The sequence below is a fragment of the Chrysemys picta genome, chromosome 8, assembly GCF_011386835.1.
Source record: "Chrysemys picta bellii isolate R12L10 chromosome 8, ASM1138683v2, whole genome shotgun sequence".
Lineage (NCBI taxonomy): Eukaryota > Metazoa > Chordata > Testudines > Emydidae > Chrysemys > Chrysemys picta.
Window position 1 is genome coordinate 3764578 of NC_088798.1, and position 27071 is coordinate 3791648.

The window sequence follows — 27071 nt, forward strand, 5'->3', positions numbered from 1 at the left end:
GTTTGTGGTTGAACTGGAACGTATCTCTTAGAAAGACATCCAATCTTCATTTGAACTGTAAAGGATGGAGAGTTTTCACTATTCCTTGGTAACATATTCCACAGTACGTGAATTATAGTGCTTTCCTGCATTAATGTAATTGCTAAGAAACCAGACATTTTCTTTAGCAAACAATTGTACAAGTTGAAGATGAAGCCATACTATTCCTGTTCTGTGTCGTCTTGACTTCAAGAGCCTCTGTTTTAATTACTGTTCTAGGTTAATCAAACATGGATAACTATTAGAATGTGTTCTCATTGTTGATTGGTAAAGTACTAGTTTCTTTTATCGATTTTTCTCTTTGCAGATATTCTAGTTGAAAGTACTATGTATACTATTCTTTAAACACTAACATCTTTCCAAGGAAAATTATTTAATCTACATGTATTCTTTCCCCTTTTTTGGTAATTGTATGCTCATAAAGAATTTGTTCAGTGTTTATGGCTTGACCTAGATGTAGAAAACTGCAAATACCAGAAACCTAATTAAAGCATTTTTAAAAAGCTATTATTACCCCCACCAGTACCAGGTACTTTAGTGGAAAATGCAAGGAACACCGTATTAGATAACTAAGGAATAAGCAGCCTGTAGCCAAATTTCCTAACCCCCAGTTTATACCCCGAAGCAGGAAGGCTTGTATTGATTGGGGACACACCCTTGCTTCATAGATATCTATCAAACAGCTTATCTGCCCCCTCCCCCTGTGCTCCCTGTCCCCTGACTGCCCTATCCACACCCCCACCCCCCTGCCAGGCCCCCTGGGACTCCCATGCTTAGCCAACCCCCCCCACCGCCACGCTGCCCGGCAGGAGCGGCAGACCAGAGTGCTGACAGCATGGTGAGCTTAGGCTGCAGGGGAGCGGCGAGGGGTTAGCCTCCCTGGCCGGGAGCTCAAGGGCTGGGCGGGACAGTCCCATGGGCCAGATGTGGCCTGCAGGCCGTAGTTTGCCCACCTCTGATTTATATGATGGGATTATTCTAATGTTCACCTTTATTCTTTATGCGTTTTAGAACATTGTTTACTTTTTATGACTGCTGTTGCCTGTTGAGCAAAATATTAGTGGTCTGGGGTAGCAGGAGGGATGTTCAGCTTGGGAAAGGTGGTGGTGTACACTTTGTCTAAAGGGCAGCCCCAACAGTCCTGGTGCTGTCCCTGGGTGGAGTTAACACCCCCTTAGGCTGGGTAGCACCCACTCATCTATTTTAGCATGTTTTAACTGCGCACACCTCCCTTCCATGTTAAAGGAGCATTGGAAGGGCCTTGCCTTTTGCTCCCTCAGCTGGTGGGGCCCATTAGAGGCAGACGTTCCCGGGAAGTGCCATGGGGTGCACACAGTGGCAGCAGCAGATCACCTTCGGGGGAGCTTGCACCTGCAGCGGGAGGGCCTCGGCCAGTGCACGGGGCTGGGCTGAGTGGGCGCGAGTCCCACCCCAGGGCTTGTGTTGAAGGAAAGTGCACTGTGCAGACCCCAGGAGCCGGGCTGGGGGGGGCTGCAGCAGGGCCCTGGCTAGGGCAGGAAAAGGGCCTGGGGCGCAGGCTCCCAGTAGGGACTGGGCCTGCAGGGTGCACTGCAAGGAGTCCGAGGCTGGAGGCCGCAGGGAAGATGGCGGCGGCCGCAGCCCCTCTCTTTTCAGCGTCCGTCCCCACAACGGGCCAGCTCCTGCAGAGTAAACCCCACCCCCCTACTACGTTTCCCAGCATGCTCTGCGGCCCGTGTCGCCAGCGGCTCCGCGGAACTACGTTTCCCAGCAAGCTGCGCGGCCGTCTCTAGACTACCTTTCCCAGCTGGCCGTGCGCCGGTCACGCGGAGGCGCGCCTTGGGGACTACGTTTCCCAGCATTGCCGTGCAGCCCCGGGTTCGGAGGGGGCCGCGCTCGACGGCCGCGAAGGACGCTGGGAGCAGCAGTCCGCGGGGCTTGCGCGCGCCGCGAGGCGGGTCCGGGGCGTGTCCTCAGGGTATATAGGCAGGCGGAGGGGCCGGGGGCTGCACTCTGCCGTCGTCGCCCCTGTCAGACTCCATGAAATCTGCTGCCGCCCGTGCTGAGCCCGCGCCAGGCCCCCCGCCTAGGTATCGCGGCACGGGCTGGGCGGGCCGGCCGGCCCTGCTTCGCGGGCCGGTCCGAGCGGGGGGGCTGGATATCGGGGGGGGCGGTAGCGCGGGCCGACCAACAGGGCCATGGCTCCGCGCCGCCGGGGCGAGGAGTGACGGGGGGGAGGAGTGACGGGGGAGGCCCTGGGAACGGCTGTGCTCGGAGACCCGAGCTCCGGCCCGCTCCCCCTCAGCGCGCGCCGCCCTCCCCGCTTGGCGGTACGTGCTGCCCCTTCCTCGGGCGCCGGCGGGGGCCCGTTCGGAACGCCGGGGGATCCCACGTGACTCGGCCCCGGCTCCGCCATGTTTGTTGGGGGCAGAGAAGCCCGACAAGGCAAACCTGCCGCGCAGAGTGGGGCGGAGCTATTCGCGTCACGTGTCCTCGGCTGCTGCCTGTGAGCGGCCACCGTTGGGACTTGGCGCCAAGCGGGGGGCGGGGTCGGACAGGGGAAAGGCGGGAAAAGGGCCTATTGTCTCCGTGAGGGGGCGGTGCCTCTTGAGGGAGCGAGACCCCGCCCCGAGCCCTGGGGTGTGTGGTGCGGGGGGCAGTCATCCCTCCAACCCCCCTCCCCTCCCAAGAGCTGGGGGCGCGGTTACTCCATCATCCCCACCCTGAGATCCAAGGGGGGGGGGAGGTGCCTGCAGAGTGTGTGTGTGTGTGTGTGTGTCTCACTCATACACACTCTCTCTCTTCCCCCCCCCCCCCCAAGTGCTGGAGGGAGGGGGGCCGTGGCACTGATTTCCCCTTGGTGGTGCTGTCTCCTCACCCCGGTTGGGTAGGATGCCCCACTGGACCTACATCCTGTAAACGTCCTGCCTCCGAAGAAGTGAGGTTTTTACCCACGAAAGCTTATGCCCAAATAAATCTTAGTCTTTAAGGTGCCACCAGACTCCTTGTTGTTGTTGTAGATACAGACTAACAGGCTACTCCCTGATACTTGACATTAATAACTGAGATACTGTGGCAAGGAGAGCTGTATAAGTACCTAGATAGTATCCTGTGTCACTGAAAGGGTTGTCTACATACAAATTTGTATGTAATCTGAATTGGCTTCCTAAAACCAAATTGGTTATTTTGGCGCAACTCTGTTTAGATGCGCTTCCTTTGTTTGAAACCTTTGAGTGTCAAACCACAAAACTGCACTAATTGCTTTAAGTATCCTGGGTTTTAAATTGTGCAGGTAGGTAAAAGTAAACAGATGCAGTGTTGTGCAGCCAGGCCTAAAGAAAGGCGCTGAGCCTAACTGAATTGTGTATACAAAGCAGCATGCCTTGTTAGCAAATCCCCACTTAGCAAGTGCTGTCCCCTCTAATGTAGCGCCTCTGGCTATTAGGACTCAGCTCCATGGGTGATGGCTCATAGTAAAGCGGGCACATTTTGTAATCCCATCTTTGAGCCAGAGGTAGGAAACAGGCTGCATTGGCTACCTCAACTACTGTGCCCTCTCTTAAGGGCTATTGTCACATTAAGTTCTTCTGACAAAAACCTCAGATTATTTAAAACGAAAAGCGCTTTTTAAAAAAATCTATTTGCAATCTATACTGCTACACTTGATGTAGTTTGGGAGGGGAAGAGTACTTTCAAAGCGAGAATGGCACTTGAGTCCACTCTAAGAAGATGCATGGGAAAACTTAGTGCTTCTTTTTTTTTTTTTTTTTTTTTTTTAAGCACTAGATGAGATGTTTCCTAAACTCCAGAATAGTGGTCCTGTGGGCTAGAGCTAGCTACATGCATGATGCTGGCTTCCTATTTCCAGCTACAAAGCTGCCTTAAGATAGGTAAAACGTATTCATTATTTCCCATGTAAGCAGTTGCTGTGGTTGACATGGGTGTTATGCAGTTGATTCTGAGTGGGATGGGAGGTGTTTATGAATGGGTGAGCTAGCCAGCAGTCCAAGACTACCTCGTCTTAAAATTTGGGCTGATCAAAATCTTTCAGTCAACTTCTTTTGACAGAAAACTGGGTTTTTAACTAAAGAAAAACTTTTATGTGAAAAGGGTCTGGTTCTCCCTACTTACTTTCTTATTAGAAAATCAGCGATTTTTGTTTGGGAGGGGAAAACTGAAGTGTTGGTTATTAATGAAAAGTCAATTTTCTACATAAATTTCTGATCCGCTATTATTACAGTATGGGCCACAGTGTAAACAACCTTGCAGATACCTATTCTGGAAAGTCAGAAGTCTGAAATTGTGCACTAGATTTCTCCTATTCCTGATTCTGGAACTGTGAACTTCTAGTCACTTCGTCACCCTTTGGTAACACCATGTACAACACTGCAAATCCATTCTAATTGCTTGTTGACTCTTCAGTTGTAGAATGGAAGAGGAATTGGCTGCTCCCTCCACTTCTGCAGACAAAACTGATAGGTAAGGGATTGTGAGGTAGCAGGCTAAGGTTGGCAAACAAAAAAAATAGGGTAATAGTGGATCTTATTTCAAATTAATATTTAAATCTGACATTGTGTTTTTAGCTCTAGATATTAAAGGCTATAGATGTCTCGTGTTGCCTTACAAGAAACCACAGTTTAGGAATACTCTTCTGTTCCCCCTTTCTGGGCTAACACCGGTTAAGTCCTTATTCCAGAGAAACACTATTAACAGCCTTTGATTCCTTCTGCTGGTAGCTGTAGCACAAAAGTTTGCTCTAGGCATGGCTGCATGACACATGTGTGGGGGTTTTTTTAATGGGTGATTATAGGCCAACATTCCACTTTTATGCAGGTGAGCTTTGTGTCTTCATGAACTGTCCCCTTCTTTCTGCAGGACTTCATACAGTTTTCTGTCACATTTTCAATGTAAACAACTCTTCTCATATTGGAGTGTTCTATATAAGCCTCTGACTTAGCAGCAGACTGAAAGTTGGCTATTGCATTAAGCAGTCTTTCTTTGATCTGCTTCTGGGATCTGCTTGCAGTTAACAGTTAAATATATTCTAATGTGAGAAATGGAAAAATCTTTTTCCCCTTAGTGCTGGTGCTCATGAAAGTTCTCCAACAGTAACTGAATAATCATGTGTGGGGAGGCTCACTATTTAGCACTTCTGTACACATTGCTGGCTGATGTTTGACTCTTGGTGGGCAGAGTTGGAAGGCTAGATTTAAAAATTCTGGGAAATGGAAGTGTGTGACTGAACAGAAGGGGGCTACAAACATTCCTCCTGTTTGTATGCTTAGAGATGTTCTCACAACTGTACAGTGACTAACCCAGCCTGTGTTCTATAACTTTACAGTATGGATGTGGATGGAGAAGCCAAGAAACTACTGGGCTTAGGACAGAAACACTTGGTATTGGGAAATATTCCAGCAGCTGTTAATGCATTCCAGGAAGCTGCTAGTATATTGTAAGTAACTGAACACATTATTTTTTTACTTGGATTCTCGTTTTGGGCACATTACTGAAGTGAATCAAGCTGAAATGTAGATAGCTTATCTAGGCCTGAGTTAAGTATGTTTAAAGGTAGTTTGCAAGTATCTGAATACAATTACCTGCAAAACTGAGTATTGTACCATGTCTATGTAGATTTCTTTTGAAATAAATGTCTAATCAGCACAAATAATGTATTAACTATTGGAGTAGTGACCTACAGTGCCTCAGAAATCAGCATATCAAGAAACCAAACCAGACCATACATTGCAAAATAAGGACTGTTCTGCAATGCGGATCTCATTAGTCTAACCACTAGAGAAACATAATCTATAAATTGCAAACAAAGCAGAGACAAATTGCTTAGCCTCTAGAGGAAAAGAGCATTTAGAACAGAAGACAGTCTTGAAAACCCACTATCAGGTGCTCTAAGCAACCAGAACTTCCAGTAGAAACCATTACAGTTATCGGAAGGGAGAGAACTGCCATTTGCCTAAGGGTGAAGGTCACATGGGAGGTAACAGCTTGGAAATTGACCTGCTCACCCAGAAAAGATTTAAATGTTGCATATCTGGCAATGTAAAGGTATTTCAAAACATGGTGCAAATAAGCTGTATTAACTTCTATCTTGCTTTATAGGGGTAAAAAGTATGGCGAGACCGCAGATCAATGTGCAGAGGCTTTTTTTTACTATGGAAAATCTCTCCTGGAGTTAGCAAGGTATACTAACAAAGACCCTCTCGTTGGCTTATCAGTCCTATGAATACATAGTATACCTCTTCCTGGATTTTGACATCTTAAGATGGTATTTTAATTTCTTTATAAAGGGGATACAAGTGGGGGAGTACTTTGATAGTAGCAACTGAAATTTTTAGTTTGGAGCCTTTTGGATGAAACAACAGTTAAATGTAATTGCCTCTCTTAAAAATAAAAATTTTAAATGCGGTAGCTGTACCTTACAGGTGGGGAATGGGCATTAGAATAAGGGGTAGGTTATTGATAGAACTCTTGAACTCAAGATAAAATAGGAGAAATATAATCTGCAGGACGGGGCAGGCAAAAGGGAACTGTTCTTACCTAGATCACTAGCAAAAGTCTAACCATAGCCACTGGGCACCAGTCCATCTATCCTAAATATTTTTAGAGCATCATCACCATGTCCTTTTGCCACACACACATGGCATGATGCTCGGTATCTACTGAAATCAAGAGTCTGGCCTGGAATAGGAGGCTTTTGTAGGCTAGAACAGGGGTACAATAGAATACCTGTAGGTGGGAGAGGTGCTAGGTAGAGCAGTCAAATGCTATGTTCCTTTGAGCACAAAATGTATTCCTTGGTGCTTGTGTGCAGTTGACTTGCTTCTGTTTTTCTAGAATGGAGAATGGTGTATTGGGAAATGCCTTGGAAGGAGTGCAAGTGGAAGAAGAAGAAGAAGGAGAAAAAGCAGATGATGACTCAATGGTAGAAAATGCTGATAACATAGATGGTATGTAGAGCTGTCTAACATGCCATAGAGATGCCAAGCTGTATTGCCTTGTGTAAATATCAGACCTGGATTCTTTACTTTGCTGCCCTAGATGATCTGAAACTTTGTACCAAAACTTTTAGCAGGTGGAAGTGTCTTGTTTTATAAATTTTTCCCAAAACTAGCTAAAAGATTTTTGTATTTTTCAAGAAAGTCTTCTTTCACACTAGTTTTGAGTCAAGGGGTCACAAAATTTGTCAATTGTGAGGCATTACACTCAAACTTCCTTTCCTGTTCTAATCTTTCAGCCAGCTAGGACTGCTTTGTGCACTTGCAGCAGTACAGTGGCATGTGGTGTCATTCATTTAAGTTGGTCATAAGGGGAGAATTTATTTGGGGTCAGACTCACCAAACTGTCCTCTCTGTAAAAGTTCAAGGGCAGTTTTCATTCTATAGTACATTGCAGAGGATTACTGCACAAGGAGGTTTTTATCCATCTAGACAAATGGATTTAACTTGGCATCTCTTGCTCAGCTGTGACTAAAAATGCTAATGCATAAAACTGTATATTGCTTGAGTGGTCATTTACAAGACCGTAGTATCTCCCAGAGTTTGTTGCTTGGGACCCAGCTTCTTTAGATTTTAAAAAAGAATCGAGTTTAGGAACATGTGCCAGACACACAAATTGGAGGGTCTGAGGGTGGTATTTTCAATTTCCATTAATGCTTTTATCACTAAACTCGAAGAAATGTTTATGCTTCATCTTCCTTAACTATGTAGAAGAAGCAAGGGAGGAGTTGAGAGAGCAGGTATATAACGCCATGGGGGAAAAGGAAGAATCCAAAAAATCTGCAGAAGAGTCTCCAGTACTGAGTGAAGCTGGGAAGGAAACAGAAAGCGAGGATGTGGAGATGGGAGGAAAAACAAGAGAAGAAGCAGCAATTGCTGGCATAGAGACAAAGCTTAAAGAGAAGGCAGAAGAGCAGGTAGAGGCAGATATGCAGGAGAAGACAGTGGCAGAAGAGCAAGTGGCAGAAGCTATAGGAGAGCAGGCAGAGGTGGCTGTGGAAGAGAAGGCAGTGGCAGAAGCCACAGAAGAGCGGGTAGAGGAGGCAGTGGCAGAAGCAGCAGAAAAGCAAGTTGAGGCAGCCACGGAAGAGAAGGCAGAAGCCACGGAAGAGCAGGTAAAGGCAGCTGTGGAAGAGAAGGCCGTGGCAGAAGCCACAGTAGAGGCAGCTGTGGAAGAGAAGGCCGTGGCAGAAGCCACAGTAGAGGCAGCTGTGGAAGAGAAGGCCGTGGCAGAAGCCACAGTAGAAGCAGCTGTGGAAGAGAAGGCCGTGGCAGAAGCCACGGAAGAGCAGGTAGAGGTAGCTGTGGAAGAGAAGGCCGTGGCAGAAGCCACGGAAGAGAAGCTAAACAAGTCAAAAGAGGCATTGGCCTCAAAAGAAACGCTGTTGGCAGCTGGAAATGCCACTACACCTGCAGAGGGCAAAGAGCCAGCTAATGAAATGCAAACGGAAGAAAAAGTTGAAGTAGCTGTTAAGGTAGAAAAAGAGAGAGATGACCTGATGGAAGAGGGAGATGGTGCTAAGGTAGAAAAAGAAGAGGAGAAAGATGACCTGATGGAAGAGGGTGAAGGTAACAGGGATAGGAGAAGTACTTGTGGGTGGATTACTTGATGGATTTGACTTGCTAACCAGGGGTGAAAGTTACTTTTCCATTCAGAATTTTCTGTTTGCCAAAGACTAAGGGAAGGTCTCAAACAAGGGGCACTTGGGTATAAAATCCTCCAAGTAACTGGCTTCAGTTAAGTTTCAAGGAGCAATGAATCGTTTTAGTTTCCGTCTAATGCTTAACTAACTGCAAAGCAAAATCTTTATGTGGATATCATTTTGGGGGCTGTGGCTAGCTTCAGTGGTAATGTTTGGAAAGCAATAACTAGGCTGGTAGAGAATACTGAATGGATGTCCACTTGCATGTATCTGGGTTTATTGCACTAACCTTCAAATAATTTGAACCACAAGCTGCCTCTGGTCCTAATCTCCAATTCTAGACCATGGGGCAGTAAAGTAGAATCCACTGAATTGATACATAAAACAGAAATCTCCTTGTTATGAGAATTGGAACTCTTCTGCGGCATCTGTGACTGAAGAATGAACTTCATTGTGAAACTTAAATTTAATATCTGATAGGCTTTAAAATTCCATTGTAAATAGGTGCTAGCTAGTACAAGCTTCTTCCTATGTAGCTTTTCATGTCGTTCTGCTTCCCTGCTTCATTTAGCTGCTTAACTATTCTAACAAACCAGAAAACAAACTCCATATGCTTTCCAAAATAACCTACACTTACACTTTAAGAGGCTATAAATCATCACATGGTATTTTGATATTCTGACCATCAGAATGACTGCATGCTTGTGCCAGTTGAGCTACTCGCAGCCTCCTTTAATAGTGACCGAATATCCATGCAGTTTCTTAATTTCCTTAGCAATCTCTGGACAATATTAAAGGCATCTCCCATGTTGAACATCAGTGGAACTGTCTGTACCAATCCCAAAGGATGTAATGTAGCTACACTGTAAAGCAGTGGCTCGCAACCCTTCCAGACTATTGTACGTCTTTCTGCAGTCTGATCTGAATATAAATATTATATAGAGCAGTATAAACAAGTCCTAGTCTGTATGCAATTTTAGTTTGTACTGACTTTGCTAATGCTTTTTATGTTGCCTGTTGTAAAACTAGGCAAATATCAAGATGAGTTGATGTACCCTTTGACCTCTAGATACCTCCAGGGGTATGCATACTCCTGGGTGAGAACCCCTGCTGTAAAGTATCTTCAGTTACCATATATTGTGCAGATAGACCCTTGTATTCTTTCTCTTGCCTCAAACTCAGTCTGTACCCACATGAAAAATAGTTCTTAACTCTTATTTCCCAGATAAGAAAAAAAGCACACTGACGTCCATTTATTAACTTTGGGAGTGCTTATTTGACAACCACATCCTGGTCTAATAGTCTTGTCCTCCAGCCTCAAGTTTTAGTCACGTTTGCAGAGGTACATTATCTAAAAGTGTCTTATTAGGAACCTAAACACCTAGCATCTTTATTCTCACTCTAATCAATTAAGTCTCAGACATAGAAACTTGGTCTGCTTTTGTAGCAGCTGTACCATTGCCAATATGGCTGTTGAATCTGGCTCTAGTTATGGCAGTTACCACAGTTGATCTCCCACACCCATGTTCTTTTTGTCAAAAGTACCTGGCTTCCTCCAGAAAAGTAAAATTTGACCAGCTCACAAGCTGGTTTCAGCTTCCAAACACAACAGAGCCTTCTTTTTCCAGATATATATTAGATTGCCAAGCTTGTATAGGATACCAATTGTGGTGTATAGCAAGTTTTCCCATCCACTTCCCTTATATATCAGATGGTTTGTGCCCAAAAGTAAATGCTGGCCGCCATCCACGCCACTTCCCCTCCTGTCCCCTTTCCCCTGGCTTCCCATTGCTAGGATTAATTATGTAACTCTACATTTAAAGCACTCTGCTGCCCCATAAATTCACAAGCTGAACTGGTACTTCAAAATAACAAGTTGCCTGATAAAATTTTCTAGTTGTCTGAAATCATAAGCAGTTTGCACTTGAGTTTTAGACACAGCTACCACACATGGGGTCAGAAATACTATCTTGCTGAAAACATTTGTGACTTGTAGGATGACATACTTGTCCTTGGATGTCTGTTTACAACTCCATTGACTTCACTGGGAGCTCCCAGGGAATACATCCGAATTTAGCCCTAAATAAACTTCCATTCTAGGCAGTACTAAGTCAGAAAATTTTAATGTTAAACTGCTACTGTAGAACTACAGTAACTAATGTTTTTAGCAAGGTGGGTAGTGCAAAGGCTGCAATGTCACTTTGACTGTTCTAAAGTTGCACATAATACTCATTGTGAGAAAGGGGAGATGCTTACCTTTAATTAAAAAACCTGAGCCAGGCAAAATAGAATGTCTAACTGTGTATAGCAGATATCCTCATTCTCCTCCACAAACTTTCCTTGCAGAAACAGAAGGATCAGATGAGGAAGATAAAGAAAATGACAAAACTGAAGATGATAAAGAAAATGACTCAACCATTGAAAATAAGGTGAGCTCTTTTAACTTAGATTGATGTTGTGTTCTTCCACATTAACTGAGAACTAATGCTTATGGCTGAATGGCATTGGTTAGATCCAGGCACAGAAGTGGTCTATTCCTGACCTCGGGTCCTCGTCATATTCTGGTAATCCTGACACCTTTGCAGACACTTCCGTGAAAATATTACGATCGGCATATTTCTAGTAGTCTTGGGATCAAACTATTGTCACCTGTGAACTAATGCGCCCAAGGTGATGGTATTATACTTGTCCTACTTTGCTTTCTGGGTCCTTGCCTGACTAATACATTTGCGAAGTGGTGGTTGTGCTGTTACACATTTTCTCTGGACCAATAACTGCACTCTGGCAGCCAGTGCAGATATAGATTGTACCAGACTGCAGTAGTCTCACAATGACCATACTTCAGCATCACCACTTATAACACCCATCTGATTCTCCACTAATCTGTTAAAAGATTATATTCCCCTCTTTACTTCCACATCTCAATGATTTGGGGTGGATTTTAAGGTGGATTTGACAAGGTTGGGAAGGAAGAAAGTAGTTCTGGCCACTCATGGATAAGCTTCTATGGGGCAGTTGCAGCCAGTCAGCACAAGGATATGCATAATCACAGGGGGACTGTGTGGCTCTCCTGCGTATCAGTGCAGGAATTGCATCATTTGAATTTTAACTATGGTGCTGTAGCAATTCAGCGCACCTATGTCCTGACTTAAAGGACTTGCTTAACATGGGGTTTCTCAACCCATGGGTTGAAACGCAAAATTTGGGTCACCAGAATGTGTCCGTGTCACAGAACTGGCTGGGCTCAGCTCTCCACATTAGGTGTTGTGGTCTGGTGCACTGGGTTCCAGCATCACTCAAGTTTGGCCTCTCTGTCACAGTGACCAGGTTGGACCAAACCTGAGCAAAGTTGTGACTGCCTAGAGTGGGGAGCAGAGCCCAATCAGTCCCACAGGCCACAAGTTGAGAGGGAATGGCTGGTGTCATGTTCACCAGTAATACGTCTGCCCATGGGGGTGTGTATGTGTGCCCCTTTTTTTGGAGAGTTATTGACTCACCACTCTTCTGCCCTCCAGTTCCTTCTCCAGACTCCCTAACTCCTTCACTGAACCCCTAGGCCCCCTGATCTCTGCCTCTCATGGGCCGTGGGGGAGCTATGTTTTGGCAGAGATGTCTTAGCTTGCTTTACCCGTTGGTGGGGGTTTTTGCCAGTTCGCATCTGACCAGAGCATCTGGAATTTTAGCACTGAGCTACCTGCCAGATAGACCCTTGTGGGGAGGTGGGCCCAGTGTGTAGAGTCTGGGGGCATCTTAGGGTGTGGTAGTGGTGTGTCTGGGTTCTGACAGGTCATCAGGGTTGACAAATGGGTCCTGACCCAAAAAGGTTGAGATCATCTGGTTTAACATACACCATATTTTAGCAGGCCACTACACAACTGCTTTAAATAGAATTTCTTTACCCGGTTATGTTGGTATTGCTATTTGCGTCTAATGGATTACCTTGCTTTTACAACCTTTATTGAGGTTTCGCTTTAGCTCCTTTATCTTCTGGTCCTCTTACTTAGTAGCATCTTAAAATTAAACAGAGTTCCAAGGTAATGTTTGCAGAGGTTTTCAGTAGTATTTAAATGACTGTAAATAAACTGGAGATGTAGTCTTAAACAGAAACTGAAATCAAGAACTCGTATCTTGAGTCTCAACTAACCTGAAAATAGACAACTGCATCAGCTTGGGACAGTCTGTAGCTGGAGTGACAAACGAAACTACTTACTATGGCTTTAAACCTTAAATTCCTGATGAGCACCTTTGCTACATTGTTGCACATTGCTTCACTGAGACACGTCTTCGTTTTTAAAATAAAATTAGAATATAATTCTAGTCTTTTCAGGAAAGTGAAGAGGATGAAGTTGGAAATCTGGAGCTGGCCTGGGATATGCTGGAGTTGGCAAAAGTAATCTATAAAAGGTAAAACTTTACACATCTTGATCGGAGTCTGTTTAAAAAAAATAAAGGGACTTACAGGAAACTGCTGGGTAATTGGCATAAGAGAGGTACATGAGATAAAGAGGTGGAAGCCTCTGATCAGTTTTTATAGCAACCTAACCAAAGTTTTCTTGATTTAGACAGGAAACGAAAGACGCTCAGCTCCACGCTGCTCAGGCTCACCTGAAACTAGGAGAAGTTAGCGTTGAATCCGGTAAACTGTCTGTCCGAAATCTGATTGTACATCAAGTGCTGCAGTGTTAAACTGGCTTAACTTCTTGCTAACTTTCACCCATCTCCCCCACCACATACACCTCTACCCCGATAGAACACGAATTCAGGTATAACGCGGTAAAGCAGTGCTCTGGGGGGACGGGGCTCCCAAGGACAGCGTTATTTTGGGGTAGAGGTGTACTTATTTAAAATGGTCAGAGGTGATTCAGATTGCTGGAGACATCCGATAAACTTCAGACCACGTGGGGGAGGTGCCCACAAGTTTGAATAGTCCTGGGACAGATCAGGGAATAAGCCAATTACCTGCCAACTGAATTCTTGAGCAAAGTGGGGGAAGGCCATGTTGAGACTCAATTTGCTTTCATTTCTGGAATAGAAATAGCAGTGGCTTGGAAATAGGCTTGTAGACAATAGCCGCTCTTGAATGTGGCTCCAGCAACACTAGGATATGGAGAACTTTTTTCCACCTTCAGTAGTAGGCCAGAAGCCAAACACACCAAACCGCTGTCAGAATGAGATGGAAAAATACAAATTGAGAACGTGTTGGGTTCTAAAAATGGGCAGACTCCCCAAAACACTCAAGTTGGCTTCTTGGTGGTGGTGAATGCAATTGCTTAATCCTGAGACTTCTGCCTCAGCTTGAAATCTGCCTCTCCCCTTGAAACACTGTAGTTCTTTATCATCGTTGCCCCTGTTTTCTGTTTGGCTAGAAAGTGGTTTCAGACTGAATTCATCTGGGAAGGTTCTGTGGGTTAGGACTGCAAAACTAGGGTTGTGTGTATGCCACCTCAGTAATATCAATGGGGGAATTGCAGTTTGAGGGTGGAATTATCCTTGAGCAGTTTTATTTCTTAATGTTAAAAGGTGCACTCTTGGCCAATAGTCTTATCAATGGTAGGTAAAATAATCAGTGATCTAATTTAGAATAAGCAACTGAACACAAATATCTAGTCTGCTTTTGTCACACTTTCCCTGCTTCACCTGTATAGTCGTCTTCCCATGCTTGTGTAGGAAAGAGGAAACACTTTAAAAGTAACTGTCTAAATCACTGCTGAAATGTGGGGAGAGGGTTGGGCAGGGAAAGTAACACTATATGAAACTGACTAACTCAAGTTGAGTGACCCTTTAATTGTTAGCATCCCTCAGTGAGGCAACGGCTTTCAGTTCATACAGAATCTAAGAGCAGTCTATGGAATAAAGTAGATGGGGAGACAGTCTGGTAACTTTGTTTGGCTTGATACTTTATTAGTTGCATTTGTAAATGATTTATGGCTTTTCTGTTGTAGAAAACTATGCACAAGCTATAGAAGAGTTTCAGGCATGCCTTGCCTTACAGCAGAAGTACCTAGAGGCCCATGACCGCCTGCTAGCAGAGTCCCACTACCAGCTGGCACTGGCATATCACTACAACAGCCAGTTTGATGAAGCAATTCTGCAGTTCAGTAAATCAGTAGAAGTCATTGACAAAAGAATGGGTGAGTAGACTTGCTGAAACTCTAGCTAGCAAACTGGTTAACTGTCCTAGGAAAGCTGGATTGAGCTGAGGTTAAGAACATGGAAGCACACTACTCTCCACAGTTCTCTGAATGGTCTCTAATGGTCACTTTCACTCTATGCATCCGAAGAAGTGAGGTTTTTACTCACGAAAGCTTATGCCCAAATAAATCTGTTAGTCTTTAAGGTGCCACCAGACTCCTTGTTGTTAATGAAGGCAGAGTAGCTCAAGTGCCCTTGCCTGTTACATTGTTGGTTTAATAAACTGCTGACAACTTAAACCTGTATTCCTCTAGTGATGCTGACTGAACGAATAAAGAAAGCAGAAGGAGGATCTACTGAAGATGAGAAGGAGATCGAAGAATTAAAGGGACTACTTCCTGAAATTAAGGAAAAGATAGAGGATTCAAAAGAGTCTCAGAAGAGTGCAAGAGTAGCTGAACTGGCTTTGAAAGCAACTCTGGTTAGCTTTTCGTTTAATTACTTTTCTAGTAAGTTGGCATTAACTAATGGTATAGCTGAAGGAGAGCAGAAGAGCCCACAAGAGCAGGGTTGGCCATACTGGTCTAGAATTAGTGATTGTCTGCAAATGACTTAGCTTCCCATGACCAGAAGCTGTTAGATCACTCAGAATGAAATATGGCTCACTTCCCTTTGACTTTGAGGGGGGGAAAAGCATTGGACTATCACATGTCATCACTTTGCTTTTCCCTCTTGATAAAGCTACCTCTTCTTGGACAATCAGCTGGCTCTTAACCAAGGGGCTAGAGGAGACAGTGACATCACATGCCAGCTGTTTTGTTTAGCACTAAATAACTGTAAGGGCAATGCTCTTTGGCAAGGGTTTGGTTTTTTGGCCAGATGTCAGTAAACTAGAACTGCAGAGATTCCTGGGTACAAAGATACAGCCTAGTTTGAGAGTCCTAAATCTGGTTCAGCATCTGGTGGTGGCATATATCTTGAGTAGTTGTATAGTGTAGCCAGCCTTTCAGAAGGCGCTTCTACATTGAAGACCTTTTTAGGGTACCTCTTAGGCTGAACTTAATTGTTCCCATGCTTATCTAACTGATAGGCAACCGGTTTGCTCACTCACTGTGACATATTAATTTGTTGGGTTGGTGTAAACTTCTACAAATTGGGTACTTGGTAAAAGAAACAAAATAACCAAAACTGAAGATTAAGTACTTCATAATTTTACAGTCAGAATTGATTTGGTTAATGCAGATATAATAAAACCCCACATCATAGAGAGAAACTAAACAAACCTATTAAATCATAACTTACTTCATGGTACAGCAGGAACCATGGATTTGTAGTATAAAGTCCCAGCATGCTGTGGGAGCTCAGAAATACAACTGGAGGCCAGTACTTGGTTAATCGCTTGGTTTCTTTCATTTTAGGTTGGAGGAGCTACCTCCAGTTTTACACAGAGTGAAGAAAGCTGTTCTGTTTCCACAGTAAGTGAAACAAATCTGAGTTCAGACAGGCATTTAAATACTACTAAATTGGAAGGTTTTAATGTTTGATGTCACTTACATTACAACCTCTATCTTGTAATAGATTCCAGGAAGAAAACCAGCTGATGGAGCATCCCAGTGTGTTACAGACATCTCTCATCTTGTCAGGAAAAAGGTGTGTCCAGATGTATAGCTATTTGGACAAACTACTACAAAACTACCACTGGCTTGCACTGTGTATTGTTTGATTTCTTGGCTAAACAAAGCCTTTAACTGTCACTGTTACACACAGAACAAATTCTAAAAAAGTAGGAATACTGCATAAAACTCCTTTCCCCTGGGAGCCAATCAGTCTTCCTGGAGAGTAGCTTTTGATGGTTCCTTGTATGCTTTACAGCACTTTGCCTGATCCACACTAGTTTAACTTCAAAGCTGAATTGGGAGGGTCCTGAAGGCACTCTTTAAATCAGTGCTCTCCTGTGTTGAGGCCCTGCATGAAGGAGCAGGGCAGGCCATAAAGGCAAACCACCAGGCTGAGTTGGGTTCCCTTATTTCCAAGTGGAAATGGAGCATTGGAGTTTATTATTAAAGTAGCAAAGCCAGTCTAAATGTGTAGTATTCATACTACTAGTAAAATCTGACTTCTTGGAGTAATGAGATATGGGTAACCTTAAGGGAAACTAGTGTTTGGTTGTAGTGTGTGTTTTTTTTTTTTTTTAACACTGAAGTGTGTTCTCATTAGTATTTTTCCTAATCTAAATCAAATTTCACAGTACTTTTCATTTGCCTACTGTATGTACGGTTACAACACACAATGACTGTCTGCATTTTGTCACACCAGCATCTTTCAGTCCATCTCTTGGAGCAAGTTTGAAACATCTGCCATCAGCTCTGAAGCTTAGATCAGATGTCATGGGTACTAAAAACAGAAATTTAATCTAGAGCTAGGATGTTTTCCTGCCAGATCATAATTAAGGGTGACAAATGTGGTATCTAGGCAAGGTAGTATCAGAATTCTTACTGTAACTGAACTTGCACCAAAAGCTTCAACTGAATCCTGACTATTTGGTGTGACCCCTCGTAACTAGGAGTTGAGTAGTCAATGCACAATGACATCTAGACACTAATTTTCTTAAGTCTTAAATTTGTACATAGTGAAGACTAAACAATTTTGTCTTCAGAGGAAACCAGAGGAGGAGACTCAACAGGGAGACAATGAAGCTAAGAAATCTAAACCAGAACCGGCTGTCAATGGTGGTGGTGATGCTGCCCCCAGTGGAAATAAGGTTGCAGAAAAAATGGAAGAGGAGGTGGGCCGATGAGTCAGGAGTCTATGTCTATTTCCTTCTCTGTTCAGGCACACCTTTCATGCCTGGTATCTAATGCTTTATTGCCTGCTGGTTGTCTTCCTAAGACTCCTATAGAAGGAGCTGGGGAATTTGCCCAGTTCAGCAAAGTGCATGTTACACAGAAGATGTCTGACCCTTAGTCATTTGGAAAGTAAACTGGCCCTGTAGCTTTGCCCACTTGAGAGACAGCAACTTGGAGTTCAGTGTATTAAATTACAGCTGAGCTAAAACATGATTCTTGTTTCTCCTAAAGCATTGGTGTGCAATGGAATAGAAGTCTGTTGTACTTAAAAGCAAAGGGCACTTAAGCTATGAAACTGTCTACAGCTATATTTTAGAGTAGGGCTTGGTTTCTGTAACTACCAGTGCTGTGTAGGTAACCAATCAATGCAAGTCTCCAAGCTACCACTACTTTCCCAGCTGGTGCATGAATTAACTGCTGTGGAACATGTAATACTGACTTAACAAAATCCATTCCTCTCTTTCAGACGGAGAAGAGGCCACAGGTGGAAGCAGGGGCTACAGTTGAAAGTACAGTATGATAAGTCTTCAATGTGGACCTCTCCTCAAGGAGAATGGTTTTGTATATAGTGTATTTTTTCACTTTGGCAACTTTTGTATGACTTCAATAAAGATTGTAAGCAAATGTTCAGATTTTTCCTCACTAGGGGTGAGTCATGGTCCTGCTATAAAGCACAATTACACTGGTGCAGCAGTACAGATGAACAAATTCTCATCTCTAGAGTGCTGGGAACAGAATGGCCCAAGGAGCTTGACCCTGCTACTTGAAGCCTGCAATGAAGTAAATAGCATGTCATGGTTGTCTTGCTTGGCTGATCTAGAAAGTAAACTGTCTTCTTCCTGGACCACTAGATGTGATCTAGAATTAACAGCCGGGCCTGAAATGAGAAAATGGAGGCAATAATTCTGTTAACAAAGAGGCATTATAGACAAAATATAACTTTTAAAAAGGCACAGGATGCCTCTAGAGTTAGGTTCTTTGCTTTTCCTATCCTTTCTGGTAGTAAATGGTGAACAGAAATGCAAGTTAAAATGCACAGAAACCCCCTTCTAAAATGGTATTTTTATTATTTAAAGAAGCTTTAACTATGCATGATACTTAAGGTCTTTTCAATGTTTTTTATATTAAACCAATTTATTAAACTAAACAAAAGCAGCATTAGCTGTAATTAGTGAATTGAGTTGATTCTGGATGGGTCCTCAAAGATCATTCTCTATCTAGTTTTTATTCATAGACTAAAAGGAGAAAACAAGTTTCCTGTCTGTCTTCTCTCTCTCCCCCCCAACTCACTGATTTCTTAACTTTGAATGAACTACTAGTCCCTGAAACTATTCTCTCTGCACTTGCTGAAGAGGTGACGGCTGTCAAACTGGTTATTGCACTTCAACAATCTCTGGTTCTAGGAGCTACCACCAGTTCATTGGTCTGACTTTACAACATAGCAGCAACTGTGTAATATGTTTTTAATCTGTTAAATCCTTAGGTCCTGTTGTTAAATATTAGTGGTGCATTTTGTATCTTGTCCTCTTTGTGAAAGGCAACCAGATTGTAAACTCTTCATAGGAACTAGAAGTTGGGAAAGCCCTGGTGCAGAGTGTGAGTGGGTGTGAAAAGAAGGGAGGCTGTCTCCATTCTGCAAGAGAATGTGATGTTACTAACCCAACTGTAGGTTTGGTTTTGTCAGTTAATAAAACCATAGGGTGAGAAGGACCACAAATGATGTAATACTACCTCTAGTCTACCCCCCTGCCAAGATGGATATCCAGCATCTTGCTGAAAATCTCCACTCCTCCACTTTCCCCATAAGAATAATGTAAATGAGGGGGTTAGGTTTCAGGGAACTGTTTTTCGCTAGACAAAAGGTGTGTGTACACATACACAACATTTTATACTGGTACATAGTGATGATGATTGTGAAGCTTGGTTGAGGTGGAGGAGTCAGAGGGTGGGATATTTCCCTTACTGCTAAATGATGAACTAGCAGTTAGCTGAACCCTCCAGGGTTCACGCTCTCACTCTGCAAGGCAGCAGGAATGGAGGGAGATAGGCGCATGGCCTTGTTAGTTAGAACAGCTTGCTGAGACCGCAGCTACTGCAAGCTCCCTCTATCCTGAGTCCTGCTCCATGGAAGATGGGATAAGCAGGGTGCAGGGGGACACCTTAACATTAGCTCCCCTCATCCTCCTCCCCCCAGCACAGCAAGCAGGAGTCTTGGGGAGCAGCACATGGCAGTGGGGGGAGAGACACAGCAGGGAGCAGATGGGGGGCTGCCACAGTCCATACTGGTTCCAAGCCCCCACCAGCTAGCTCCAACGGGCTGCTCTTAGAAGGGAGCATTACACAACTTTAAACAAGCATGTTTCCTAATTGATCAGCAATGAAACAAGGTTAACCAGGACAACTTTAATGTGAGGAGTTACTGTATACCCCCATCTACTGCTTTCCCCCATCCACAAAGCTTGTTACCCTGTCAAAGAAAGCTGTCCGAGTGGTTTGACAATTTGTTCTTGACAAATCCCTGCTGTTACTTATCACCTTATCTTTTAGATGTTTGCAAATTTGATTGCTTAATTATTGGCTCACTTATCTTTCCAGGTACAGAAGTTAAGCTGACTGGCCTGTAATGCCCCAGGTTGTCCTTATTTCCCTTTTTATAGATTTGCCCCTTTTCCACTCATCTGGAATCTCTCCTGTCTTCCATGACTTTTCAAAGATAATCGCTAATAGCTCAGATCTCTCCTCAGTCAGCTCCTTGAGTATTCTAGGATGCATTTAATCAGACCCTGGTGGTTTGACATTATCTAGCTTGTTCAAGTAATTTTTAACTTGTTCTTTTCCTATTTTACTGGCGTTCACTATGTTAGAGGTCCAATCACCACCAACCTTCTTGGTGAAAACCGAAACAAATAAGTCATTAAGTATCTCTGCCATTTCCACATATTCTGTTACATGTGCATTTGGTTTTTCTTGCCTAAGTGTAGCCCCTTACATTTGTCTTTGCTGAATGTCATTTTGTTAGCTGTAGCCTCATTCTCCAAATTTATCAAGATCCCTTTGAATTTTAGCTATATCCGCCAAATGGGTTGTAACCCCCCAACTCTGTCAGCTGCAGTTGTAAGCAGTATGGTCTCTATTACCATGTTCAGATCATTAATAAAAATGTTACCACCACCAGAGCCCCAACAGATTCACGTGGAACACCACTTGCGACCTCTTTCCAATCTGATATCATTCCACTAATAGTTACTCTTTGTGGTTGTTTAACCAATTATGTATCTATTTAATGTCATTCTACCAAGCCTGCATTTCTCCAGCTTGCTTATGAGAATGTCGGGGGAGTGTGTCAAAAGCCTTGCTAAAGTCCAGGTATATTATGTCCACTGCCTTCCACCAAACCAATTAGATTGTCAAAGAAGGTTAATACAGTTAACACCGCTTTCTTACCTCTTGCTGGGTTTCTGCCTTCTCCTGTGGCATCAGATCTGTAACTTTAGCACCACCAGGCTCCTTCTTGTAAAACTCTATGCCTTCCTTGGGGAGGTAGGACTGATTGATACCCTGAGGTTAAAATATGGAAGGCTAACACAGTGGGGAAACTTAAAAGAGAGCTTCAATTGTGCAGTGTTTTTGAACATTTTTGATAGCAGGGACCGGCTTGCTTTCCAATCTGTCAGGGAGATTTCATGCACCAGCACCACTCCAGTGACCGGTTGTTTAGAAACACTGCTTGGGTACATGTAAAACAATGTCTTACTGGAGTAGTGAGGAGGTGCATATAATCTTGTTAATCTAAGAGTCCCAAACATTCAGTGGTGCTGGATCTCAAAGGTACTATCTTGGAAACTAAGGTTCAGTGTTTACTTCTAGACCAGGTAACTAGAAAACTCTAGCTGGACAGATGTGTATGTATACAACCTCATTAAATTATTTAAATAGGAATACAGGAAGGCATTCCCTCCCTTCATAAGCCTAGTCCCTTTGCAGGAAGTCTTTTTTTTCTTGCTATTGTCAATAAACCCTGCTGATGGGGGCTAGTCAAGTTAAGTACCAAGCATAATACAGCAAGAAATTCTTCCAATTTACGCTTTACTTTCACCCTCCTTTTAGCAATATATATACACACACAAAACCCAAACTTCCTCTACCTCCGTATTGCTGATTGAAGGGGAGAAGGGATAATCAGACCTCAAGTGATTTTTAAGGTCGTAGTGTGTGACAGTAAAACGTGGGTGTTCAGGCTCTGAGGTTATATGCTCTTTAACCACGGTCCTCTTTCCCTCCTTTAGGTGAAAGTAGAGGTAATTACTACACATCCTGTAATGTTCAAAGCGTAAACAAGCTTGTGGAAGTTCCCTTCAGTCTATTTTTTTCACTCTGCTATTGACACTCCCTCTAGAGGTCTTGTAATAACCGGTACTTCCGGCTTTTGTAGCAAGTATCTGCCATTGCAGTCAGATATTCTGAAGTGGGGGGGTCTATTCCTTCATGTGCATGCCACTGCCATTAGTAGTGGTGAGCTGTGGCTGGCTGCTTAGAATCTGCATTGTGAATAACTTGGGTACTAGTGTGGGAACGCACCTGTGCTCCCTCTTCAAGAAAATCCACAGCTACTCCCCCCCCCCCATCAGTGTTCCCATGCTGGTGCGGATTCTCCAAGCACCACTCTTCTTGCAAGTACTGAGCAATGCTACTGGGCAGTGACGTGTTGTTAGCAATTCTGTTCTTTAGCTAAGCCCTAAAATGGGTTTCTTGACCACCATGGCACATGCTCCCCAAAGTGGTGGCACGCTGGTTTCCTGGACAGATTTCTACACAAGTGGGCTCTACCTCCTTATGTTCATTTGTAGCATCAAGGGTGAGGAAACCGTATGGCAAAGTGCCAATTCAGTTCAAAGGAGGACACCTGCACCCCTCTACTAACACCGACGCATCATAAAGCTCACCTGTTTGGGGGGCAGGCTAAGCTCTTCATCCCGCCTACCATCTGCTAGACGGACAACCACAGATGCCCCTCTCACCAGCTCAATCTGTGAGATGGAGAACGCTGGTCAGCCTGGTGTTTGGAGAGAACTGAACAGCACCCACAATTGGAGTCAGATTTTAAAAACCCTTGGCTCCTAGCTGATCTCACTGTGACACTGACTAGGGGAATGACTTGGCCGGGTTATGGATTCCGCGCTCTCAAAAATCTGCTCTTTGCACGCCTGATAGTTGCACTACGTTGGCCTGGACAGGCACAGGGGCTCTGTGCCAAAGCGAGCCACCTGGGGAGATCCATTTTAACTTGCTAAAGGAGATTACGACCCTGGTGCAAAGTAGGTATAAAATGTCACTCAATCAGTATTCTCTAGGCAGCCCACAGACAGCACTGTGCACAGCTGTGAATGAGATGAAGCGAAAGGCCGTGGAGTGCTCCATCAAAGCTCTGGCATGTGAGTGACGCGGGGCTCGGCTGTATATCATGCAGGAATTTAAGAAGGGTGTCTATGCTCAACTGATTGGTACCTCTTAAACCGCAGCACCAGACTTTTTATACGTAATATAGTCTGCTTCGGAGACAGCGTCTCTCTATAGATAGGAGGCATAAACATTCAAATTTGGGACAAGCCTAGAAGCATTTGGTCCGAGACTGACGTGTATCTGTGTTGTACTTGCAAACAGATTGGCGCATCAATAGACATCAGACCAGAATAAAGTTCAGTGTTGGAGGAAAAATTAAAGAGAAACCGCTTCTGACCTACCGAAGAAATCATTGTTTTTACACTTTGCCAAAGGGTGCTAAACAGCAGAATACATTAAAATCCACCCAGCACCCTCTGACATTTCAAACAACGAAAACCAGTTGGGAGGGCTAATGGGCCTTTGATTCCTCCAAGATCATGAGCAGTTTGAAAATACTCCTCATGTTTCAGGGTAAGGGCTCTGCAGGATGAGGGAGGTAACATTTAGTCTCGATGATTTCACTTCAGAGGGCTTGTGGAAAGACCCAGTCAAGAGGGGTTAAAAGCAGCCCGGGAGAGGGCTGCAACTGGGAAAGCTGGGCTGATTGGGGAAGCAGCCGCAGCTGTGGCCAGCTCAATCAAGGCCCAGCTGGCCCTTATAAGAGGGCAGTGGGCCAGGAGCTAAGACTCTCTCTAGCTTTCAGAGAGAGACGGACCTGGCTGCCTGGGAAGCTGAGGAGGGTACCTAGGGTGGAGCAGTGCTGGGGAAGGGCAGAGGGAGCTGGGGAGCTCCAGCCTCGCAAAGCCGCAGGCTGAGTTAAGGGCCCACAAAGGGCACTGGGGCTGCAGAGGAGCAGCCCAGAGATGGACCAGATGCCTCTGCCTAACCCCCACTTGCCGATGATGAGGGGATTACAGACTGCGTCTGCCCCAGGGGGCAGGGGCTAGACGACGACTGGCAGTAGCCACTGAGGCAAGGTGGGAATGGGGGATCCCCTGGGTGGAGAGACCCAGATTGTGGGTTGCTCCTTGGGGGCAGAACCCTGATGTAAAGGGCACCGGGGTCCAGGAGGGACACGGGGGCCAGCAGCAGGCGAGACACCGGCCTGCAGAGGGCGCTCCAGAGGCTGGAAGGGCTAATTCTCAGGACGACCAGCAGGAGGCGCCGCGCCAGTGAGTCATCGCCCCACCACAGGGCTAACGATGAGTTTTCTACTTGCCCGCACTACAAAACTCAACCTGGAACTGAGCACAGACGGGTCTGTTCTGCCTGTCCTCCGGGGAACAGTTCTATTGTGCAGCTGGCACATACAGGACAGTGCTGAGGCCTGAAGCGGGAAAAAAGCCAGGTGGTTCATGCAGAGCTCCATTGGCTCTGCCGGGCTAATAACATTTTTACTCCTTTAAGGCCCCAGTTCTGACCCAATTGGCATCAAGGGGAATTTGACCATGCAGTGGGGTGGATCAGGAGTCATTTTTACAGGTCATTTTTCATCCCAGCCTTAACACTGTAGACGCATCTCACTATTGCACAGTGATTAAACACGGTGCACTGGCGTGGCATGATGACTCACCACTTTCCTGTTCGCCAGCTCCTGTGTAACGCTGGCACACGTCCCTTGGGAGAAGGAGATCACAATGTTCTGTTGGAACATGAGCAACTCTCACACTTAGCTGAACAACTAGTCTGCCCACACAACAGCAACTGCAGTGTCGCCTCCTTCCCCACCCGAATCATTCTCCCCAAGGGCGGCACAAGATGAGTCCAGTGGGGAGGAGCAGCTGCAGAAGCAGCCAAAGATGGGACCTTTGGCCAGTCCGAGAACTTCTGAGACTGGACTTTCTCTGCCCTGTGCTGATCGGCTGTTTCTCCATCCCTCAGAAACATTTCACCTCAGTGTGACGCCCACACATGACCCACATGTGCTGTCCCCTTCACTTAATGTCCCCTCTCCCGTCACGTCTCTTTCCATTTAGCTGATTTCCTCCAAATTAACCCCCAGCCCCTCACTCCAAAACCCTGTGGCACTAACATGCCCTTTGCTGCCATCACACTGTTCGCTCTGCAGATGTATTACCCTAGTAGCCGACACGGGGAGGGGGAAGGGGAGTATGTCGACACGGGGATAAAAATCCACAGCTGGCCCAGGTCAGCTGGCCTGGAAAATTGCTGTGTAGACGTTTGGGCTCAGGCTGGTGCCTGAGCTCTGGGGCCCTGTGAGGCGGGGACCCTGCCAGCTGTGGGGTTTTGATCTCTGTGTAAATGTATCCTTAGAGTGTAAGCTCTTCAGGACAGTGACTGCTGCTTTGTGTCTGTACAATGCCCGATTGTCCCACTCTTGGCTGGTCCTTGGGCACTACCCTAGCAAACATGACATCCTAATCCTTAAAGACTAGGGCACTTGAGACGATGATGCTGAGTAATAAGGGACCCTGACTAGTAAGGGAAGAGGAAAGGAACCTTTCTCTCTGTGCAGCACTTTTCATCCCAAAGTGCTACCGCAAAGCATGAAGGCACACAGGAGAGCTGCATTGAACGCCAGTGGGGCTCTGATGAGAACTGGTCTGTACCTGGCTGGGAGCCCCCTGGTACAGAGGCAGCTGATAAACATCAGTGTTGCAGTAGACACTAGAGAACACTTGGAGAACAGCCCATGCTTCACTCCCCAGTGCATAGCACAGCCTTTCGCCCTCTTTCCTCATGATTCCTCTCGGCACAGGTCTGGTGGCTGCCTTTTTGCCCGGAGTGTCTGGCTCAGGGTTCACCAGGACTTCGTACAGGTGGATAATCACTGTTAGATACTCATTGTAAATCCTCTGGGGAAAGGACTGGAAGGAAAGAAAACATTAGCTGTGGAAAACTAAAAACTGATCAAGAAACTGGAGACCATTTCATGGGCTGAGGGGGAAGCTCTGTTCCTTAAAACCAAACACTTCAGTGCATAACCTAATGGACCGGTGGCTTGAGCAGCTGGCAGCCTGGGTTCTGACTCACGAGGTGACTGCTGAGCTTCCCTTTGTCCTATCTGCAAAACCCGGGTCCTCTGACCCTGCTTGGGAGTTCACACCATGCCTCTTGGTCTGACAGGGCCCGAGTCGACTGCCCTTCAAAGCCTACATCTCCAGGTTCTCTCTGCGAGCAAGGCAGGGTTTTAATGTTGACGCTGGCTCAAGCTACGTTGCAACGTATATTTAAGACGTTACGTTGCAGGTTGCTTAGAGCCTCATCAGATGCATTGTATCAGGACAACCAACTATCTCGACCCACTATTTTCTTTCTTTATGTTCCTATGTAAATGAAGCCCCTGCAGAAAGCATTACCTTGAATCCATCCAGCCACACAGGCCATCGCTGGTAGCTGTCAAGGTCAAGCTTCTCCACAAAGACAGGACGATCGTATTTTAGCCAGGGCCTCCCAAAATAAAAGGCCCCAGGGGGATTGAAGCAGAAATGAGCCACCGTCAAACCAGACCAGGGTAGATTCTTGGCACCATCCACTGCAAACTGGAACAACCGAGAACAAAGAGATCAACCAGGGACATTTGTAATCAAGAGACCGTATGTGGATGGACTAATAAAGGCTGCACACCACGAATGGATGGTCAGAACTGCCCCACAAAACCAGGCGTCTGATTGGGGGAAGGGAAAGGGAAACACCTCTCAAATTGTACTGTCAATTCCGAAACAGTTGGATGGTTCTGCTAGAGTGACCGAAAGTGGACTAGTTAACGACTGACATTGGTGAAGTCATTGGCAGGGTTTAGCATTGACGTGAGGGCAGTGCGCCTCTACTTCCGACTCCTGATTCCAGACTCCGTGTCTCTGCGTCTCAGCCAGATAACCCCGGCCTGGTTTCCTTTGCAACCACAAAGGGTGGAAACTTCTTTTTTTGGGGTGGGAGGGGTGGGGGGAGGAGGTGCGGGGGGAATAAAATCTTAAATTCTCTAGAAAGCGGTGGGGCCCCAAAGCAGGATGCGTGCA

General features: G+C 45.3%; 2 protein-coding genes across 18 annotated transcripts in view; one reads left to right on the forward strand and one right to left on the reverse strand.

Moving 5' to 3' along the window:
• Nucleotides 1–1894: 1894 nt before the first annotated feature.
• On the forward strand, nucleotides 1895–18273 carry NASP (nuclear autoantigenic sperm protein). Of its 15 annotated transcripts, XM_042845039.2 has the most exons (16): nucleotides 1986–2108; nucleotides 3799–3908; nucleotides 4441–4497; nucleotides 5360–5470; nucleotides 6133–6213; nucleotides 6868–6980; nucleotides 7740–8597; nucleotides 11018–11100; nucleotides 12990–13075; nucleotides 13234–13307; nucleotides 14614–14802; nucleotides 15118–15284; nucleotides 16222–16278; nucleotides 16382–16453; nucleotides 17460–17588; nucleotides 18116–18273. In XM_042845039.2, exons 3-16 carry the CDS (start codon nucleotides 4448–4450, stop codon nucleotides 18167–18169), a joined length of 2124 nt encoding a protein of 707 aa, XP_042700973.2. In that variant the 5' UTR covers nucleotides 1986–2108; nucleotides 3799–3908; nucleotides 4441–4447; the 3' UTR covers nucleotides 18170–18273. The 15 variants fall into 15 exon arrangements, with proteins under 15 accessions (XP_065409810.1, XP_065409806.1, XP_008164961.2 ...); XM_008166734.4 differs by lacking the exon at nucleotides 3799–3908 and having other exon boundaries at nucleotides 1950–2108; XM_005303012.5 differs by lacking the exon at nucleotides 3799–3908 and having other exon boundaries at nucleotides 1950–2108; nucleotides 12999–13075.
• Nucleotides 18274–18297: 24 nt separating this feature from the next.
• CCDC17 (coiled-coil domain containing 17) overlaps nucleotides 18298–27071 on the reverse strand; it is a 40035-nt gene continuing 31261 nt past the window's right edge. For 2 of the 3 annotated variants that reach the window (XM_024103961.3, XM_065553730.1), the window contains 6 exons: nucleotides 26412–26594; nucleotides 25662–25919; nucleotides 24665–24733; nucleotides 22593–22676; nucleotides 21094–21207; nucleotides 18298–18526 (listed from right to left, as the gene is read on the reverse strand). In XM_024103961.3, coding sequence (XP_023959729.2) covers nucleotides 18497–18526; nucleotides 21094–21207; nucleotides 22593–22676; nucleotides 24665–24733; nucleotides 25662–25919; nucleotides 26412–26594 — 738 coding nt within the window. In that variant the 3' untranslated portion in view covers nucleotides 18298–18496. Of the gene's footprint in view, nucleotides 18527–21093; nucleotides 21208–22592; nucleotides 22677–24664; nucleotides 24734–25661; nucleotides 25920–26411; nucleotides 26595–27071 lie in introns of those variants that run through there. The other variant, XM_065553731.1, reaches the window with a different exon arrangement.

What these genes read in the sequence shown, in the direction of transcription:
- NASP (XM_008166734.4), top strand. Translation starts at nt 2,059, where the DNA reads ATGAAATCTGCTGCCGCCCGTGCTGAGCCCGCGCCAGGCCCCCCGCCT. An exon ending in TCTGCAGACAAAACTGATAG is followed by an intron (nt 4,498 to 5,359) that starts GTAAGGGATTGT and finishes ATAACTTTACAG; the next exon opens with TATGGATGTGGATGGAGAAG. An exon ending in CCTGATGGAAGAGGGTGAAG is followed by an intron (nt 8,598 to 11,017) that starts GTAACAGGGATA and finishes CTTTCCTTGCAG; the next exon opens with AAACAGAAGGATCAGATGAG.